This window comes from Zootermopsis nevadensis, unplaced genomic scaffold, assembly GCF_977971745.1.
Source record: "Zootermopsis nevadensis isolate Lab colony 2312 unplaced genomic scaffold, Znev_1.0 Znev_ptg000016l, whole genome shotgun sequence".
Lineage (NCBI taxonomy): Eukaryota > Metazoa > Arthropoda > Insecta > Blattodea > Termopsidae > Zootermopsis > Zootermopsis nevadensis.
In genome coordinates, this window is record NW_028259148.1 from 13,992,873 (window position 1) to 14,014,087 (window position 21,215).

At 38.4% G+C, this 21,215-nt stretch overlaps 2 protein-coding genes across 12 annotated transcripts in view; both read left to right on the forward strand.

Annotated features, from left to right (window-relative positions):
- LOC110837076 (uncharacterized) overlaps positions 1-5,000 on the forward strand; it is a 42,722-nt gene extending 37,722 nt beyond the window's left edge. For all 5 annotated transcript variants that reach the window (XM_022078879.2, XM_022078880.2, XM_022078881.2 and 2 more), the window contains 3 exons: positions 338-412; positions 1,916-1,990; positions 3,578-5,000. In XM_022078879.2, the coding sequence (XP_021934571.2) occupies positions 338-412; positions 1,916-1,990; positions 3,578-3,824 (397 nt within the window). In that variant the 3' untranslated portion in view covers positions 3,825-5,000. The remainder of the gene's footprint in view (positions 1-337; positions 413-1,915; positions 1,991-3,577) is intronic.
- Positions 5,001-6,198: 1,198 nt separating this feature from the next.
- LOC110837065 (uncharacterized) overlaps positions 6,199-21,215 on the forward strand; it is a 91,785-nt gene continuing 76,768 nt past the window's right edge. For 5 of the 7 annotated variants that reach the window (XM_087349721.1, XM_087349726.1, XM_087349725.1 and 2 more), the window contains exon 1: positions 6,203-6,447. The gene's annotated coding sequence lies outside the window, so the exon portion shown is untranslated. Of the gene's footprint in view, positions 6,448-18,562; positions 18,700-21,215 lie in introns of those variants that run through there. The other 2 variants (XM_087349729.1, XM_087349722.1) reach the window with 2 other exon arrangements.

A 21,215-nucleotide genomic window follows, 5' to 3' on the forward strand; every position in this document is an offset into this window, starting at 1 on the left:
GAGAGGAGGCATTCTTCAGTCAGAAATTCAAAATAACAAAATATGTAACTGAAAAAGTTTCCCTGAAAAGCATCGGAGCTAAGTGCATGAACTGTCCAACTTACAACAAAAGGGGTGACCAAGTTCCAGGATAAAGGGGTGTCCATGATTCAGGATATTCGGCGGTTCCAATTAAAAGTGTCCAATATAAAGGGGTGTCCAACTTGAGGGGTTTTACTGTAGCATTGCACTGAGGAGGGTGTAACAGGAGATATCTTTTAAATGATGCCCATAGTGTATTTTAAAAATGTTACAGTTGCATTATCCAGTAACAAATACTCTCTTACTTTTCTTCTAGACCAAAAAGGGACAAAGATCAGGATTATTATGACAGATTTTTGACCAGTGATCGTCACTCTTCAGCATCGTCATTGTAAGTATATAAATGTGTCTTGAATATTTTGATATTAAGTTGTAAGTTTTTGAATGTTCTAAGTGTGTAAGACTTTGCATTTTCATGGCAGCTAAATGTGATATTTACTTCTGTGGCAATCATCTGTGACAATATGGAGCAGAAGTCCGACATTTCAGAGACCCTCTCTGTCTCCATTTTTTGGGATTGACTGTGTTCATCACAGCATCCTGTGATGATAGAGGTGGAGTGTTCTCCAAAACATTAAAATTTTACTAAGATTTTAACTCATTGCATGTGTTTGCCACTATGACCATTAGCCCCATAGAATACATAAATGAATAACAGCTTGACGTACCGTAATGTAATGTGCGTGGTACTGGGCTGGCGACAGGTCTCATTACCAGTTAATGTCCGCCACGTTCAGACCAGTGCTGAGGTAAATCCAACCTCCTTTCCAGTGGGTACCAGGGTCACTTTCTTCAGAGGCAAAGTGGCCAGATTATAAAGCTGGTCGTTTGCCACATGTGGTGCTGAGATTAAGTGTGCATGAAGCGTTGACTCTACCCTGGGTCGTGCTGTCAAATTTTTAAGTACTTTCCAGAATGACGAAAGTGTTTGTAATGTCCTCCCCCGCTCCCCAAATGAGATGTGACTAGGCCACGCTAGCTTCAGGGGCATTTTATCATCTGTTTTGAATTTTAAGATACAGTTTGTGAAGGTTTCACAAGAAACTGATGGCGCGTGGTGAAGAGGGGGTGACGAGCAGACAGTGACGTACAAATATGTTTTCAGAAGACGTGAGATTCCAACTCATCTTATGATTATATATTTTATGCCAGTTTACTTTCTGCAAAATAGACACACAGTAGGTGTTATATTTATTTTATGATGCTGAACTGTTGTATATGTTCCAAAATAGTGAGTGTGTAAAATTCTTGTTGTTTTATTTGTGAAACGTAATTGGTGTAAAATATTACAATTTGATAAGTGTACCATATAAAGATGCACAGTTGGTCTTAAGTACTTGTTAAACTTAGAAAATCCGCGACGGAAATTTTTCAGTTATTGACTGAGGCTTACAGTGAAGATTGTATGTCTCGTGCACTTGTCTTCGAATGGCACAAACGATTTTTGGAATGCAGGGAAAGCGTGGAAGATGATCGTCCCGGGTCATCCACGCACATCAATTACTGACAACGACAACGAAAAAGTGTGAGATGCGATTCGAAAAGACCGTAGGTTAGGTGTCCAAGCTGTAGCTGAGATAGTTACTTTAGACAGGGAAAGTGTTCGACGCATTTTAACCGAAGAATTTTAACATTAAAAAGGTTTGCCCAAAAATGTTTTCTAAAATTTAAAGCTAACATTCCTAGCAGCAGTAAAATCCTTCACTAGGGTGCATATAAACACTTACGTAACAGTTAACCCACAGAGTACATTGGGGATCTCTTCTAAGAGATACAGTGAATTGCTTTATGCTAGTTTTACTTTATTATATTTCATTGTCAGTATTACTTTCAGAGAAGGAAATGGAGTTATGTCTACCGCAGAAGATAAGAGTAATCCACTTGAAAATGTTCAGTTCAGTAGCACCATGTAAGTAGTAGTTTTCAGTATATACATGTACTTAATTGAAATAGGAATTTAAATCAGATGAATTTAATGAACATTCTAAAAATATCTTAGCTACAACTTAAACAAAATCATTGTCATACACATGTAAAATTTGAATATTGATTATTGTAACAGTATTCTCAGCATAACGCTTTTACTTTCCTTAGATTGGCAGCTCGTCAGATTATATTCAGTACATATTGTGGTTCCAATCTTATGCTTGTCTATGTCCTATCTTGTACAATGACAACTGTCAGCTGTGCCAATATGTGATTGATCTTGACATACTAATCAACAAATTCTATCACTACGATAATTAAGCAAAGGCATTTCTGTACAGCGACGTCACTGTTTATCAGGTTTTTAAAAAAAACAGTCAAAATGTATATATGTCGTAACAACTCTACAGATTAATATTTGTAATTTTATATCATATTTAATAATGATTCATTGTGAATTGAAAGTGTATAAAAAGTATTATAGACCGAGTATGTCATCTAAGTCTAATATAATGTGATCCATTAGAATATTTAGATATTATCGCACTGAACGTCAGTGTTGAGGGATTATATCCTCGGCTTCATATTCAGGATATCTCGGGTTAAAATGTCAACCCAGAAATCAGGGATCCTGAGATTTTATGTGGTTTTCCGCGTTCCCTTCAGCTAAGTGCCGGTATAGTGCCTCGCATTGCATCTTCACAAGTGCTTCCTTCAATTTCCTTTCCAGTTCTTCATTCATTAGTCATCCTGTGAATGAACACTGTACAGTCTGAGCTGCTGACAGCAATGTTGACGTATATACAGGTTGACTCAAGAACGTGTCATGCCGACATATGTAATGGCTGTGTTTATACGAGGCGCGTCCTCAAAGTAAGTTTCCCTGGGGCCGTTTACAGAAACAAAACACAATTTCATGGGAATATTTATTGCAACAGATACAGCAAGTGTCCAGCTATTTTTCAACATATTCGCCACCGGAATTGAGACATTTGTCATACCGTGGGACCAACTTTTGAATACCTGTGTCGTAGAAGTCTGCCGCCTGGGATTGGAACCACTGTGTGACAACCATCTCCGCCTCTCTGTCATTCTCAAAACGCTGACGCTGACCGGACAGGAATTTCTTGAGGTGTAGGAAAAGATGGAAATCACTGGGAGCGAGGTCCGGGCTGTAGGGTGAATGATTAAACACCTCCCAGCTGAACTCCTGCAGGAGACTTGCTGTCCGTCGAGCCGTGTGCGGCCTAGCGTTATCACTGACCGCACTTCACAGTCGGCGGGAGCTGGAATAAGAACCTCCATCTTTAACAGCTGCAACGATGCTAATGTGAGAACGCGGGAAGTTCCGTTAGTGCATGCGCCATGCTACGTCATTGCTCTATCACGTACGCACAGTCGCTTCGCGCAATATAAGGTTTGCTAGCTGTGGGACGAGTGGGAAACTTACTTTGAGGACACGCCTCGTACATATTTTTGGGACACTATGATAGCATTTTGCCATTAAATCTTCTAACCAGTCTGGAAATGTAGCAGTGGATTGAACTGTTTTAATTAATTTTGTTGTTAGGAAAGAGACTGAACCGCCTCCGGTGGCATCGACCATCTTGCCGCGTATAACGACGACAGAACCAGACCAAGAACTCAGTAACTGCACTGTGCTAGGAGATTTTGACCATGGAGCAACTGATGACTTTAGAGGTACAAGTGGTGAAGACGTTAGTGAAAATGAAGATGTCAAAGATGAGATGACAAGGAGAAAATCAGTTGTAACTTTCAATGATAATGTTGAACGTATTGAGATAGAGAGACTGTGAAATAAATAGAAAGTGATTAAGTTACTGCATAAACGCACGCAAAAACATCAATTGTAGATGTAAAACCGGTCTTTCATCCAGATAACTAAAAATGTTACACAGCATCAATAGTCAAAGGTTTGACAGCCACAAAAGACAAAAATTGGCCGTGATGTAGAAGAGTTGTACTTAGATACTTACACAGTACGTAAACATCTCTTTACATTGCTCAAACATCCAGAGATACGTGAAGAGTTGGAAATTCAAAAGATATGCAGAATTTAAGTTAATTTATTGCTTAAAATAGGAACAGAAGCAGTTCAGATTTTAATGGAGTATAATATTAGTGGCCCTAATGAAAATTTATTAAAAAAAAATAATTTTGGTTTATGTTGGTCAGTATATTTGACCAGATTACAGGCAGTCCATAAATTTCTGTTAATAAAAAGTTTTTATATGCAGATGTTGATGAATTTTGATGGTGAATCTTTGTAGTAAAACCACACTTTCAGGTTGTATCAGCTAATCCGGGCTCCCACTTCACTTGAGGACAAAATTAATTTTAAGCATAACATTTATGATATTCACTGGCTCAGTAGCTGTGTCAGACTTCATCTGTATAATTTATTGATATAAGATTTTTATTTATGGTGTATACATGTTTGGGTATGAAGAGTTTTCTTGAGAATTTACTGTCTCTATATCCTATCAAAGATTTTCACACTCCATTTCTCAAGAGGCAGATAAGATGGCCAGAAGGTCTTTTATTTTTACTCCGAAAATTTCTTTCCAGTTTTTTTAACTTTGCATTAATAGCTTTAATCATCATAAGTTACAATATTTACACCACGTACTAGTATTGTTCAAGGCTCACGTGTGTTCTTTTCTCCGTAATGAGTACAAAAGCTCTTTGATCTGAAAAATATTTTAATATAAGATGCTTTACAGAATTGGTTTAGACAATTTTTGAAAATCAGAATGGTTAAAGACAAGAAGTGCTACATTCATGGACAATAATGCTTTTTAAAATATTTTGACTTGCTATTCTGATAAACTTCCAAACAATTAAGTACCTGTGTGCTCAGGCCGAAGTGTCAGTTTGTGTGTATAGAAGAAACTGAACAAGTTGAAAAGCTAAGTAATGAAATATGGATCCATAAAAAAATACAAAATACAAATGTAGAGAGTTATTTAAGACTGCTTTGTTTTTATTTATTTTTCCCTTGAATATTTTTATTCTTCAGTCTTGCGCTTTAAAGGCCTAACTGGCTGATTTCTGTTTCCATCATCATTAACACCGACTTCCTGTGTTTTTTTGCTTCATTGTGGCTGATAACCAGTATTCTGTTCCTCCCTTCTCTACCGATCCCTTTGTTTATCACAAAATTATTGCCGAGAGAACAGCACAGCTTGAAATAGAGGGCCTAAGACGTATATTACAAACTTCACTGTGTGCAATTTATAGCCTATGATATAGGCTAATTATTTTGAAAGTCTCTTAACCTGTCAATTTAAAAAATTATAGTATTTATGCAATAAAACATGTTAGCCTACTTAATTTAAATTGCTGACTTTACAAATTGTGTTCTTAATATCTTCTTCAAGCAATGTAAGTAGTAACGTGTGCAAAACGCACATTTAGTCCCGGCCACTGTTCACACGTTCCTGCTCCTACCACGTTTATATTACCAATACGAAATTCAAACGTACTGTTTCGAGTCAACCTCCAATGACAACGGCAATGCCAAATTTCATAAAAACCATCCAACAATTCTCGAGATGAAATATTCAGGCAAAGAGACAAGTTATCTGTGATCAGCCCTATAAGCAGATGGCTGTCCTCTGGGTTGTAGCACCGTGTGGTCTGGTATGTTTCAGGCGTCTTTGCTGTCCTGATGATAGAGGCAGCAAGGACATATGAAACGTTGGTAAATTTCTGCCAGATTACAACCCAGAAGACAGCCATCTTCGTCCTCTCTAGCTTGAGAACTAAAATTCTATATGAGTTAATGTCGAACAAAGAACGCATAAAGACAGTGCGTGTAATGTAGGTCACATTATATCTTACAGTACTTGTTATTAGAATGCAGGACAATTCCCTGTTACATTAACCTAACCTCACAGTTGCTACTACGCCTCAGTAAACGAGAATTCTACCCATTAACGCTAAATCTATTGCACGTTTAATTAAAATGAGGTTCTTTTTTTAATTTCGCACAGACCACATTGCACGTCCCCACAGACATTGCGTATTCCAAACTATGTTGCGTACCGTGCTGTGCACAGAGTATTGCTACCACAGATCACCGTGCCACAACCATAGATAACCTACCTACGAATTCAGAATTATTATTTTACAGATCATGCTAGATGGCGTGAAAGAGTAGTGTGTGTATTCTCATTTCATGTTAATGAATTTTTATATGGGCGCTGTTTGTTGCTAAGCGATCTGACCGTGGGAGAGGAGATTTGCGACCATTTACTACTGTTTTATCGTTTTCACAACTTCTTTTAAGGAAGAGATGCAAATGAACTTCGTTTTTTAACAATAAAATCGATTTTAACTTTATTTTCATTTTCGTGTGGTAGTAATTAGTGTTTTGTGTGACTGGTAGATAACGAAGAAATGTGGCCACGGTCTTAAGTAAGTATCATTTTTTGCATTTTATAGGAAATTTTGTAATTATTTGTGATTGTAAGGATAAAGGAAGTTCATTGTCTTCCTATTGTGGGTTCTCGTGGACAGTAAAACGGGTACATTTCCAGCTGTAAGTCTTCAGTAGGTCACCACATTAGGAGTAACAATGGAAGAGTTGTTATTATGGTTGCCACAGGATATGTTTTAGATGGAAGTGCACTTGTGTGAGTTACGTGACCATGAAAATCGTTTTTACTAGAGGTGGTACACATCCAGGATTTCGTGCATTTAGGTGGTGTGATTTGAAGGAACTCTGCTGTTTTGCCAGGTGTTAAATGTATGTGGGGTAACGATGTTGGGGAGACAAATACATGCAGTTGAACCATTGCTACTGGAGTCCCACTGTTTTGAGGTTGAGATTACTATTCAAAATTTGAAAAGATATTAGTCACCAGGTACTGATCAAATTCTTGCTCAACTGAGCCAAACATAAATACCATAATGAAAAACACATAAGCTGTAATAGGTACTAGCATCTAATAGTTGCTACATGTTTTGTCATCAGACTGCAGAACAAAATTATTGTGTTGAAATAGGGATCCTTTGAAAATGTGACAAGTTAAAATGTTTGGGAACAACATTAACAAATCAGAATTGTGAGATTTAAGTGATAAGTATGCATATATATATATATATATATATATATATATATATATATATATATATATATATATATATATAGCCACCTTTTTGAAGATTACAGACATTTTTCACTTTATAGCATAGCAGGTCATTTGTGTGTTTTAATGCAGGAGTTTGTTTAAAAAAAATTAAGAAAGTATTTTTGCCTAAGTGGGATGAAGTAGATGGACGAAAGAAGAAAGGTGATGTTGCTGTTTCTGTAAGTACATTCTGTGGGTTTATTGGATGTGCATTCTAGACTTCAGCATTATACCGACATTGCAGAAGGAAGTCCCATGGGTGGTGGGAGATAGTGGCCTCTGGCATTCCCCCCTTTTGCCCAATATTTTATACCCGTCTGCTTCTGTGGCCAGCCCCAAAGTACTTGTCTGTAGTGATGGTTATTAGTACCAGCTTGGCTACTGGATATAAATACTGGGGAATACACGGGATAGGAGAAAGCATTACAACTCGAAGGAAGTGTGGAGGGGTGGATCTGTTATGCTTCTTTCCGTCTCTTGAGAATAGATGCAGGTGAGTGGTCAGCTTCATGCTCTGACCGCTTTGTCCCAGAAAGAAGGGTCATTTGTTAACACCAGATTGAAGACTGTGTGGGGCCCTGAGCTAATATGGATGTGGTGGCAAAGTCAAAATCTGTACCCATACCAGGAATCAAACCCTGTTCATCCATCTCATAGATAGTTAATTTACTAATTAATATCTTCCCCATCTTACAAGGTTGGTGGACAGGGTTTGATGTTACGTAACAAGAAACTGCGTTATTTATATATGTTGCTTTATACAGGGTAGTGGACTCTTGGTGTAGATCAAATCGGAAGACAAGAAATCTGTACAGAATTTTTATGAGGAAACTGCTTGGATAGTTGCCTATTGGAGAACTGTTCAAGAAGATAAATCTTATGGAATTGGTTTCAAAGTGGTGGGAACTGGTTCAAGACCTTGTCAGGATGTTATCAGTGTTGAATCTTATAATTCTGCTACTGGAGGGTTTGTGAGTTATATATATGGGTAAATGCTATCCATATGTATTGTAGTTACACAAACCTGTATGTATTACATAACCGTAATCTTTCAGTTTGACTCAGAGTAAAATCAGTTTGCTTTCTGTGCCAAATGTGAAGAGATATCAGAAAGATGCTTTTCAGCTGGGCTTAGCCACTCTTATGTCCCTTATGTTTGTGTTTGTCGACTTAAGAACTATGTTTCGTACAGAATATATGTGCTATGGTCTTAATTCCAGTGGTTCATTGGTTATTGCCATCAAAATGGAACCTAAATAAAGCTTTCATGAAACCACCATCTTGTCGTTTTACAATTCGAGTTAACAAAAGTTGCATAATCACCTGCTAATTTGACCGCTTGTATACAGTAACCATCTGCGTAAAGTGACCAAAATTCAGTTGACCTGATAAGAATGATAGCGACCCATGTGCATAATGTAAATGGGCCGGGGTAGCTCAGTGAGTACTATACTGGCTATGGACTGGACGACCAGGGTTCGATCCCCGACGGGAGCAGATGATTTTTTCTGTAGCCTCTGCGTCCAGACCAGCTCTGGGGCCCACCTAGCCTCCTATCCAATGGGTACTGGGTCCTTTCCCTGGGGGTAAAGCGCAGTCAGGGCGTGACGCTGACCACTAACCCCCATCTAGTGCCGAGGTCAAGAATGAGTAGGATGTTTTAATAATGTCAGTGTAAACATTTTGCCAGTTATCTTGAGAGTTAATAAAATGGCATGGATAATCTGTGAGATGTTTATAAAATGGTTGAATGTCATTAACAATATTATGAAACAACAAACTAGAAATATTTTAATGATAATGGATAACTTTTTCTCACACGAATTTCTTCCACTGGCCACCATCTTGTTAAATGTGCTGGACGCTGTCTTACAGATTGCTGACACCCAAGATAAATTAAGAAATATTGTTTTATAATTAGAAAAGTACATTTTCATTCTAATTAACTTTGTTTTTACATAAATTAAGTTGCGACCACTAAGTTCCAGTCCCAAGATTGGTCTCTGTAGACAGGTTCAGCCATATTTCAGAGATCTGTGATTGTTCATAATTGCAACATTCTGTATTAAGTATTACTTCCACCTCAGACGTTGTGCGTCCTCCATGTTTTTTTTTTTACAGACTTTTGAATAATAAAAATGTACGATGTCGGGGTGGTCTGAAATGGCGTAACGTTGATACCATATTTCAAATCTAAAAGTTCTTGACGATGGTGATGAGTCAATTGAATAAAAATTTTCTTGGATATTATCCATCGTCTAGTAAATAACATATAAAACGTAAAACGACGTTTCGGAGATGGGGATTAGTGGGCCCAACTGAGTAGGAACCTGAAGACGGAGATAGAGCCCCATCTCCGAAACGTTGTTTTTTACGTTTTATATTTTATTTACTAGACGATGGATAATATCCAAGAAAATTTTTATTCAAATGATATCATATTTGTTTAAAATCGGGCAGGTGATTTAAAAGTGAAAAGGGGACACACACAGAGCGTGGTTCATAAGCCTCAAAATTTCTCTCCAGAGTTAAACATAAGCTGACGTCATTGCATAGAGCTCGTCGTCTACAGTCGACATTATCATCTCGCGAATTCAGCCTGGTTTGCGTTGGTTTAACGTGGAGTTTACCCGAACTTAAATTTTTTTTTTTTCCCCACAAAAACGACTCATAGTACAAATACACACAACCTTCTTATTCTATGCTTTGTCTGTGCGCTGTGTGCAGAGAACACATGAATAGCTAGAAAACAAACAAAGGATAAAATGTCTGCTTTGGGTTGCCACGCGAATCGGTTGTTGTGCGCGGTGGGCAGAGCTTTTATGCTTCTACTGCAGTCGATATGGGGCAGGCTGTAGGTTCGATTCGTGGCGGGGGTACGTGACATTTCTCTTCAGAATTATCCTGGGACTCTTAGTAAGCTTCCTCTTCAAGGAAACAAGATAGCGCGTTCTGTTCAGGGACACACATGAATGTAACCATTTACGTCGTCTTGATTTGTTCTGTTTTCTCTTGTAAAATAAAAAAAAATAGTAATTTCAGTAACTAATGCAATATGACTCGGATAGTGCAGTAAGTATCAGTATTTTGTCTTTGAGAATTGCATTCGAATTTTCTGAGGGTCAGTGACTTTGACGTGGACGGAGTATCCTGCCTGTATTGCAGGGTGATGACGTCATTACGGGGATCCCTACTGAAGATTCCCCACAATTTCACTTCATTGCGCAGAGACAACTTGGACCACAGCCAAAGACCAGTGGCCTTGGACTGTGACCTTGGAATTACTGCTGAATGCCCTTGTCAATGGAATCAGTCATAATGCCCGTTATTGTTGTCCGATTTGACCAAATATGGCCATAAACTTCAGTAAAACTCTACATTATCAGATTCCGGAAAAATCGTTTCAAACGTTCTCGAATTTTTCCGTGATGACAGACATGACGAAGCTAATGGACGTTTTGTTTTGCAACTTTTGTAAATAAATTAATATCTACGTAACAAAATATGCGTCTGTGCTTAGCTGAAATAGTCAGTTATTCATCAGTGTCAAACCGAAAGCTAAGTTGTGTGTGTTTCGCGTCGCCGCCATACTTCTCCTCTGTCCAGAAAAGAACATTTGCGCATGCGCTGTACGTCGGACAAAACTACAAGACGCTACAGGTTGGACTTGCATATGATTTAATGGAAGCCATAGTGAGAGAAGGTCGCATATACCGTCCCGCGTTACACGAATGCCGATGAAGTTGCCTAATTCTTAGTCATTTTGCCAGCAGAGACATCTTTATGTGTCAAATGAAGCGGGGATATGTTACCGTTGCTAAATAGCTGACAAACACGTCATTAGGAGAATGCATCTCGTGATCTCTCGTTTAAGGTTAGTGGGGCGAGAATTGCACAAACAGTAAAATAGTCTGTGACGTAAACTCGTGTGAAGAACACATTTCTCACTGGCGCATTCAGGCGGAATAAACACGCGTTACTCCAGAATGTAGTTAATTTTTAATTGAAAATAAAATGGCGTTCGTTATAATCGATCCCTCGAACTGCAGACCAAAGTAACACGTGTTTTCATCTCAAATCTCAACTCTTCTGGGTCTCTGTGCTGTGCTGTCGTAGATGTTGATTGACGTTTCGGAGGATTTTACCGTGTCCATCATCAGGGCAACGAGTAATTAGTGACAGCCATTGTTGCGAAGTAAATAGCACTGCTGGTATCAGCTTAGAGTTATTTAATTTTCGTGTATTTCGTTTAATATTTATCGCATCGAAAAACTTTGCGCGGTCAAGTTACGTAATATAATATAGGTCTGTATTTTACGTAATGTGTCACTTTATTTGTTTGTGAATAGAAGTGGTACATTATCTTCATGAAATATCAAGAGGCTATAGAAAATTACATAATGAGGAGCTGTATAGTTTCTACGTTTCGCCAATTATTGCGATTGGTCGCCTCAGGGAGATTAAACGTGTACAAATTTTTTGTTGAGAAGTCTTAAAGGAAGAGATCACTCAGTAAACCTAGGCGTAGATGGGATGATAATATTAAAACGGATCTTAGTGCAGTAATATTTAGGGGTTTGGATTGGATTCATATGGCTTAGGGTATATAGAGTAGTGGCGAGCTCTTGAAACCTGTCTCAGTGCTGTTTTGTCAACCAGAATTGACACATGGGCTAACCAGGGCGCGAACCTGTGCTTCCGCGTGGGAAACCCGGCCACTTGGCAAAGGCACGTCCACGCAAATCCCTGAAGACGTGTCAGAGGAGCATTGCCGACATTCCATTGTTTTCTCTTAAGAAGGGACAGGGAGGAATTATGGTTAGAACTTCTCTCCCTTTACGTGACAGTAGTCGGGACAGAACTGTGCGTTTCGCCTACGTCACTACGTTGTGGGTAGAATGCGACAGCGAGCCGGGAAATAATGTTATTAGTTTGGGTAGTACGTGCTTCCTTATCAGATATTCCTGGTAGCAGATAAGGAAAAAGTCTGGTAGAAGTTTATTTAAGCTTCTTAATGAAAAACGTCAAATCTAGAAGTAGGACGCGTATTACTCATGGGCATTTGGAGGTGTGAAACCGGATATTGAAAGATTATTCAAGAAGAAACTGTCAGATATATCAGTAATGCATTGCGTGGTCCAACCGGCGGTCCGCGACCACTTGTAATCCGGCCCGCGAAAGTATTTGTTATTTTCTACTAGTTAGTACAACCAATTTATTAAAAATAATTGTTAGAGGAGCGAATTTAAAATAATATACAACTCTATAGTAGTTTGTGCATTATTATTATTTATTGTTCTGTCTGACGACAGGTCCATATGAACAGGATCCTTCCATCCTTTTCTCGGACTGGGACCTGTTCATATACGTTCTTGGCAGATGATCCAGAAGTGGTTTGCCATTGCCTTCTTCTGTGTGTGAATGGAGTAATTGTTGGGATGCCACGGAGGAAAACTCCGTGTTGCCTAGACCACGGCCTTGCCCAACACAAGTTATAAATTCGGGCACCGCCGGGAATCGAACCAGAGACCCCTGGATTTAAATAAAATTTATATTTCAGCATATGTAAGGGTAATTTGTCATTTCTGAATAAGTATTGTTAATGATAACGACAATGCAAAAATAGTGACAGTAGGATTTCTTGGCCCCTGGGGTCCAACTGGAAAACTATTCTGGCCCGTGCGAGGAAAAAAGTTGGACCACCGTGACATAGACCATTAACGAGAAAGTCGTCTGATAGTACAGAATGCACACAGCGCATGCAAAGGATGTCACCAAGTAAAATCATGCAATATAGACAAAACGGATGGAGATAAGTATAGGAAGACCACGAAATAGATGGTTACATCAGAGTTTAGTCATAACGGGCCAGAAATGAATATAATTATTATAATAACAAAATTTAATGAAAATTGATCGCGTGGGTCTCGCGTTGGCTTCGTTGTGCCGGCATATAACGCCAACATACCAATGCCGGATATGTATTTTTAAACGCTTTGTTTGTGGGAGATGGCTTTTCATGTTGAGCGTCATTTCGTCTTCGAACTGTTAACACAAAGTGTAACATCGTCCTATATGGGAAGGGCCTATTAGCTTCTGAACAGCAAATTTTTAATTAACAAACGGCAGCCATGTTTATTGATTGCATTCTGAGATTCTGTAGGTTAATAATATTTAAGTAAAAGTGAAAAGAACAACAAGGTGTTAATAGAAGTAGTTAAATGCGTACTCTTGATGCCATGGTGGCTAATAATTCGCAGACTGTCAAAAACTACGCACTTGTAATTACATACTTTTCCTGCGTAAATTTTGGGATATACTCAGGTGAGCAGAATCACCAGTTGATCAAGAATCAATATTTCCGTCTCCTTCCAGATTTTCGTCGATGGAGCCTGGCTTATATACCCGGTAATTCGGCGGCTCGTCGTTTGCAAATCTGACCTCATCGCTTCCAGAAGGATCCGCGTAAAACAGAAGCGTTCTCTACGCGGTCCGTCTCTATTTTCCGTCGATCGGGAAAACACGTGCTTCCTAGTTATAGCTGAGATGTCCGGTTTCTGACCGTGAAGTCTCTTATTCAGTTCCTGGGTAGCCGTTTTGTGTTTTGTGGTTATGATTGAAACACTCGAGTTTGTTTTGTTCTGAGTGGAACCTACTTCAGTTTTCGTATTTTCGCTATTTCTCATCTTGTGCCTGTGTGCGACAGGCCGGCACAGCCAGCACACTCTGAATATCGGGGCTTCATCTCTGATCTGGACCCAGATTAAAGAAAACAAAACAAGTTTCTTCTTATCAAACATTCAGGACGATAGTTTCGCTGTATCAACCAGTGTTTTGGCAATGTTCCTGGTTTTTTTCCTAAAATCCTTAAGACGTCCTGTTTATAATTCAGCAAACATGTAGCCTGTGGTGCAATTCAAAACGTTGTATTTCAAAATACCCATGTAATTAGCACATTCTGCATTCCTGTGTACCGTAATCTTCTGTTGGTAGTACATTTCCGATGGTAAAATATAATTTATATTCCTGTGAATCATGATTGGCTTTAACCACTAAGAAATGTCACTAGACGTTTCTTTCACTGAGCTATATATCTCGTTTATAGCGTATAAGTGTTTAATTTTAACCGTCTAATCACAATAAAATATTTTATTAAATATTAAAATATTATTACTACAATTAACATTTAATATTTAAAATATTTAAAGTATATTAAAATGATGCTCTTTCTATCGAAATGTTCGATTTACAATTAGAGCATCATTTTTTTCACGACATGTTTCGGTTTTCAATGAACCATCTTCAGGTGTATAATCGATATAAACTCAAATGTAATATTCTAAATGCAATCCTTCGTCAGATGTCTAGATTAAGCATATTTTCTTGAATCTGATGTTGGCGGTGCATTTTAATAATTTACGTTTTATGTTTATATATTTATATTTTATTTATATTTTAATGTTTTAATATTTAATAAAATATTTTATTGTGATTAGACGGTTAAAATTAAACAATTATAATCATCACAATATGACGCAACATTATCATCTCAGCGTTTAAGTGGTTGAGCAACTCTGAAATAAACTTATTTGTAACGTTGACACTTCTAGGATTTTATAAAACTTTTACCACAAAGATCGATATATTAGTTATTAAATTTTTATTATTATAAAGTCCCGCTGTACTTTTTTTTTAACTTTTTTTTCTATAAATTTACTGCTAAATGCACAATTATCATCCAAACTTTCGTAGTATTCGCTTTAAAATTCTTATGACTCGCATTTATAAATTACCGCTCCGTACACCGTCCATCGTTCATCAAACTTCGTAAATTATTTGACTGCGTTTAAAACTTTTGTTTATGTAACTGTCTACGCAGAGTTCTTGTTCTCATTGGCGTAGGCCATTTCTGGGCTGGTTCATGTCAATACGTCTGTCTTCCATTCACTGGGATTTGCGGTTGAACGTACTGTGTTCGACGCCAATTTTTTTTGACATATATTTTAATATTTTCCGTCAAATCACAATTTTTAATAAGATAATAAAATATAAAATATTTAAAATATAATTTCACGTTCCGCATCTAATGATCGATTTACAAATTGGAACGTTCATTCGATGCGGAACGTGAAATGATATTTTAAATATTTTATATTTTATTATCTTATTAAAAATTGTGATTTGACGGAAAATATTAAAATATTAACCTTATTCACAATATGACGCAAATATACTACCTTTTTTGACATGGAAACAACTGAACTTCGATTAGAGTTTCTTTCGACCCCTGTCTAATTCCGAGAGTGTATAATAAAAAAAGTTCTTTTACACATCTCGACTCGCAGTTAATAATCGCCCTGTCACTTTCAGAACTATTCAGTCTTTGCAGTTGGCATTCTGTTACGTAATGAACAATACTTTCAAATGATGTAAGTCATTTCTTAACTTGGAAATGAGAGATGATCGTGTGGAAAATTGTTACCTGTTCACAGTTTTTGAGGTCTTTATAAATGTATAATGATTTATCCACAAGTTAATTCGAGTATTTTATCAGTTTTAATTCATACGCGAACCGCCACGGTGGTCTAGCGATTAGAACGCTGGCCTTGTAATCCTGGGGGTCTCGGATTCGATTCCCGGCGGTGCCCGAATTTATAACTTGTGTTGGGCAAGGCCGTGGTCTAGGCAGCACGGAGTTTTCCTCCGTGGCATCCCAACAATTACTCCATTCACACACAGAAGAAGGCAATGACAAACCACTTCTGGATCATCTGCCAAGAACGTATATGAACAGGTCCCAGTCCGAGAAAAGGATGGAAGGATCCTGTTCATATGGACCTGTCGTCAGACAGAACACTAAATAATAATAAGATGAGGTGGTCTAGCGGTTAGAACGCTGGCCTTGTAATCCTGGGGGTCTCGGATTCGATTCCCGGCGGTGCCCGAATTTATAACTTGTGTTGGGCAAGGCCGTGGTCTAGGCAACACGGAGTTTTCCTCCGTGGCATCCCAACAATTACTCCATTCACACACAGAAGAAGGCAATGGCAAACCACTTCTGGATCATCTGCCAAGAACGTATATGAACAGGTCCCAGTCCGAGAAAAGGATGGAAGGATCCTGTTCATATGGACCTGTCGTCAGACAGAACACTAAATAAAATAATTCATACGCGAATTCATAACTCTTTACGTTTTGTGAACGGTTGCCTGCCCAGGTGTAAGTTGTGTAAAGAACGCCTGTTTGATGCATCCTATGTAACAGATTAGATCTCGGTTTCAGGTTTCTGTTCTTTGGAAGCCAGAAGTGGTTTGGGCGCTGATCCATACGTACACACACACCCAGCCGTGGCGTCTCTCTGAACTCACTGGTTCCGAAAATAGATGGTTTCGAGATTCCTTTCCTTTAAAAAAAAATTCAGTGCTTGAAAGACCTTGTTTCATACTTTCTTCGAGTACAAATACTTGTTATCCCTCCATTGGCTTAACAGATGCTCTTCCAAGGGCTGTGTAAACATTTCGTTCAGTCTTAAAATGGCTATTGCACCGTTACCGACGTTTCGGAGGTGCCTTCATCATCAGGGCGAAGGAACATCGTGCGATGGACAAAAAAATACTTTGTTTTCGAAGGTGGGACCTCCCCTCTCGTTACAGAGTCATGTGAAGAAGATTAGCATTTTTTGTTTCGCTTAATAAACGCGATCACGTGACTTGTTTGGTTTTCCTGCCTGATATATAACCTGAAATCGATATACGGACTGTAGTTACAGAGTTTGAAGTCTTTGGTTCGTTATAGCCGATGGACTCCATCAAAATAGGTAGACACTAGTGCGCCTTAAGTGCACGCATCACATCCTACTCTCCTGTTGGGCGGGCGTGTATATATTTCCCGGCGATGTGTTATTTGACATTTGGTAGTATCGAAAAACTAAGATTTGTTTTAGACTGTGATTATTTTGTATCTGAATTATTATGTAGCTTGACTGATACTAGGCGAAGAATTTGTTATGGTGGTATCGGTGTAATATCATGTGGATCTTGTATGTAGATATCAACGATTCGGTGAATATATTTCCTCCAACGTCAAGGATACCCAGACGACCAACACTGACATATTCATCTCCGTGGAAAACTCATCACATATTTTATTATAACCGTTGTCGCCCTGTTTCCAAAACCGAAAATTGTCTTAAAATCAGTCATCCCCTTGTCGCCCATCACACTACTTTTGTTAACTTATGTCCTGATGTTCGATTGGCAGATCTTCGAGATGTGTGATAATGTAAGTCGTGGTGACGACTGTAATTACGTGTTTGGTACGTTCTGCGTAAAAGTTACGTTTCCTCTATTTACCAGTTTATTCTTCCTGGTGTCATAAATACTAATTCTCGTCTTTATTCCAGAGTAGTAACTAACTGCATGAATATAAGTCCTTGTTAACCCTTTGAAGACGAAGATCGTCTGAATATTATTTATGAATTCAGTCCGTACCGCGAAGAAAACACTACACCTCACCATTACGAAAATCAGCTGGTTAACCCTTTGAAGCCGAAGCTCGTCTGAATATTATTTACGAATCCAGACCGTACCGCGAAGAAAACACTTCACTTAACCATTAGAAGTCGAATCAGGCGGTACCACATAAGATTTAACAAAAGAACATCCCGGTCAAAGCCTTAAATAGGACAAGTCGCTCGGCTAGCCATAAAATTCCCTGCCTTTTTTATCCTTAAGGTTCATTACTGTGTTACTAGATGGCACCACTGGCCTTTCTCCCGAGCCAGCTGAATTCAGTCCACGTCCTCTCGCCCAGTTTTAAGATCTATTTTCGTATTTTCATCCCTTCCAAGTCTGACATCCAAGCGAGTTTGTTTGCCTTAAAGTTAAAAAGAGATTTAGTGCCATTGACAGCCGATGTTGTCTGATAAAAACCAGTGGAGAATTGTAATTAGTCAGGCAAATTGTTAACAGCATTTAATTTTGACCTGTGTTAGTAATTTTTCTGTTTTTAATTTGTACTAACCACCAGTCGGGACCATATTTACAGTACAGCTGTGGTAAAGAAGTATTTTATTCTATGTTTTGGCCTGTGACAGAAGGAATTAGCATAGTTTTCGTTTTAGAGTTATTCGGTCACCAAAAATAAATTTAATATTAAGCCTTGTATCGTATTTGAAATAAACAGTTTAAATTTCACGTAACGTTGTGTTTCAGTTGCGAAAGTAATTTAATTTGTCGATTCACCCTCCGTTGTCGACATTTCTTTGTAGAGATAGCAATATTTTTGTACGAATGTAGGGAGCGAGAATGTTTGAGGTGGTAACGTTGGTATTGGCCGTGCCGTGCCGTTGCATTATCGCTGTCTGCAGCGCCTCGATGCGGCAGCGACTGAAGTGAAGCAGACCTGACCTTGTTGAGAGAGAGAGGGAAACAAGGAAGACGAAGGAGGAAATATACAGGCGAAGAGAAGAGAAACATTCAACTTATCATTTATTTTATTACTCCGAATTTTGCAGAAGAGATTGTCTAAGAACACGGTAAGAGTCTGTTGTGTGATCAGTTGGGATGAATGGGATAATGCAGGAGTTTTATGTAGTAGCTCTTGGTCTTTCGCGTGTTTGAGGTAAGTGTGCTAGATGGCTGGCTAGCTAGCGTTTCGAAATGGTGGATATCCAAGTGCGAGTGAGACGGAAGGTGTGATGGCTGCGGTGGATAGGCGAGTGCGAGAAGGATAGATAGTGCGTAGTAGCCATTATTACGCGTGTGGAATATTGTGATGTCTATATTGGTCGAGCTGTGGAACACATGTATAGGCCAAGCTCTGAGCTTTTGTATTCCAGCTCATATATAGTAGCAGCAAGATATCCGGTCTCCATTTTCCGCCACGTCTAAAAGAATAGGCCTACCCCCACAGTTCCTTTGCCTGTTACAAATCCTCTTCGGGTTTTTTTTTAGCTGTCTAGATTTCGTTTTTGTCATGGTACGTCTTAATCGAAAATTTGTCACGCCTACATCACAGGGGATTATTGTTGCCCTTAAAAGTTGCTGGTTTGAAGTTTTCGTATCAGGTGCTTAGTCCAGATCGGTGGAGAACCAATTTGATATGCTGATAGTCGTTCATTTGATCAAACCCAAAGGTTCATTAGCTCGCCACTAGAACCCTGTCACTTTTTCCTGACATCGTCATATACAGTGTTTAAAAACTAAGCATCAGCGCTCGGTATTTCCAGTTCGTTATAATTTAACCTTGGGGTCCTGTGATCAGATACGTCCTTCACGATATCTGTTCATACCTCAGAGCTAGTAGAAAGTCTCTTTGCAGTAAAGCACCAATGAATGTCATCGCGGTGTAAGAGGGCGTGGTGTTGAAGCTCCATCTGTCGATTACTCGCTGTTATTGACTGGGTAGTAAGGTTTGTGATTGAAACCTTTATGTCAGTTGTCTTGGGTTTTCATGGTTTTCCTCGGTCTCTTAAGTCATGCTGTGGATATTACTTTAAATACCATAAAGTAGGGTAATGTTTGGTTCCGTGCAGCTTTAAAGTTTCATCATTCACAGATCGTAACATTAAGTGATTCATAACCAAGGAAGTTTGAAAAATGTCATTAAATATCAATAGAATCAGACGGGAATGCTGTTTTATAATCTGATTGTGTTATCCTAGGGGAATTTGGCACCATTTTGATACACGATTATTTGGACACTGTGCCGTCCTTGACGTATGAACAAAGATATTTCGAAAGAATATCGGGAAAATTAGAATAAATTGATCTGAGATACTCCATTGACCTTGATTGATTGTATATCATCCAATCTGTTTAGACAAGCGACTGTGTGTGTCATAAACTCGGTTCCAATGCTCCAACTTTGTCTACACCAACTTAGGATTCTGTCTACTACTGCATTAGTCTCCTCCCATCTAACTTTTTTTGGTACAAGAATCCACTTCACTCCATTTGACCCAGACCTGATCCAGTTTAAGGCATTTCACGTTCGTCACGATTTATTTTTGTAGGACCCAATTTTTTTGGTATTTTGTCCGTCCTGTGACGTAAATGTCTAACAAGATGTTCCTCTCAGAATTAGTACTTACAATTTAAATTAGCCAGCCTCCTTAATTTAAACGTGTAATGATCGTAAATGATCACGTTATAAAGGTGTTAAGAAAATTTCATTACAAATAACTACGTTCCTCGTTTTAGTGTTTTATTAGCTTTTTTAAAAATTTATTATTATTATTTTACATTCTTTCGTATTTCTAATGAATTCTACGTAGACAAATGTTACTGTTGTTAGGTACTATACTCTATATACATTCAAATTTAAAAGTATTATGCATATTTTAATAATCCCCATGATGATTATTTTTTTATTTTAAAATCATTTGCCATGGTAACGTTTGAATCCAAATACGTCCTTACCACGAGGGACATTTTTCTCAGGTACCTCCAGCGTTGCATGAGAAGGGTTAATTATAGGAGGAGGGGACTGTTTTGTATGAAGATTTTACCCCTGTGGGGATGTCTGTATCACTCCTTTCTCCTCTCCCCTCAGTATACTGAAGGGTTGAATATGGCGTCGTACTGTTATCCGCGTAGGATGTCTGTGGCTGGCTACACTTACCTGGGACGTCAGAACCTTCTTAAAGTAGGGCAGATACTCTCTTTTGAAATGGACTTTGTATCTGGTGTTGGAAATCGTAACCGCTGCCTTGATTTGATGGCGTTGCATTGGACTTGGTGGACATTGTACGTTTCTGAATATATTTTTGTTTCTAGTGAATCATTGATTATTACTCCAGTCTCTTTATGCCCACAGCTCCAGAATCTCTTCAGTTAGTGTAAAATATTTTACAAGGTTTTCGCTCTAATTTATGACGATGTTTATTAACTGTCTGCTTTGTCGTGTCTCGTTTTAAATCACGATGGTTTTGATGTTTACAAAAATCGACCTTATAATATTTTCGAATTGTATAAAGTTTATTGCTGGCTGTAATTCCACCTCAAAAGTTTGCTGTGTTTGTGTTTTATTTGGTTACGTAATACGCGAAGT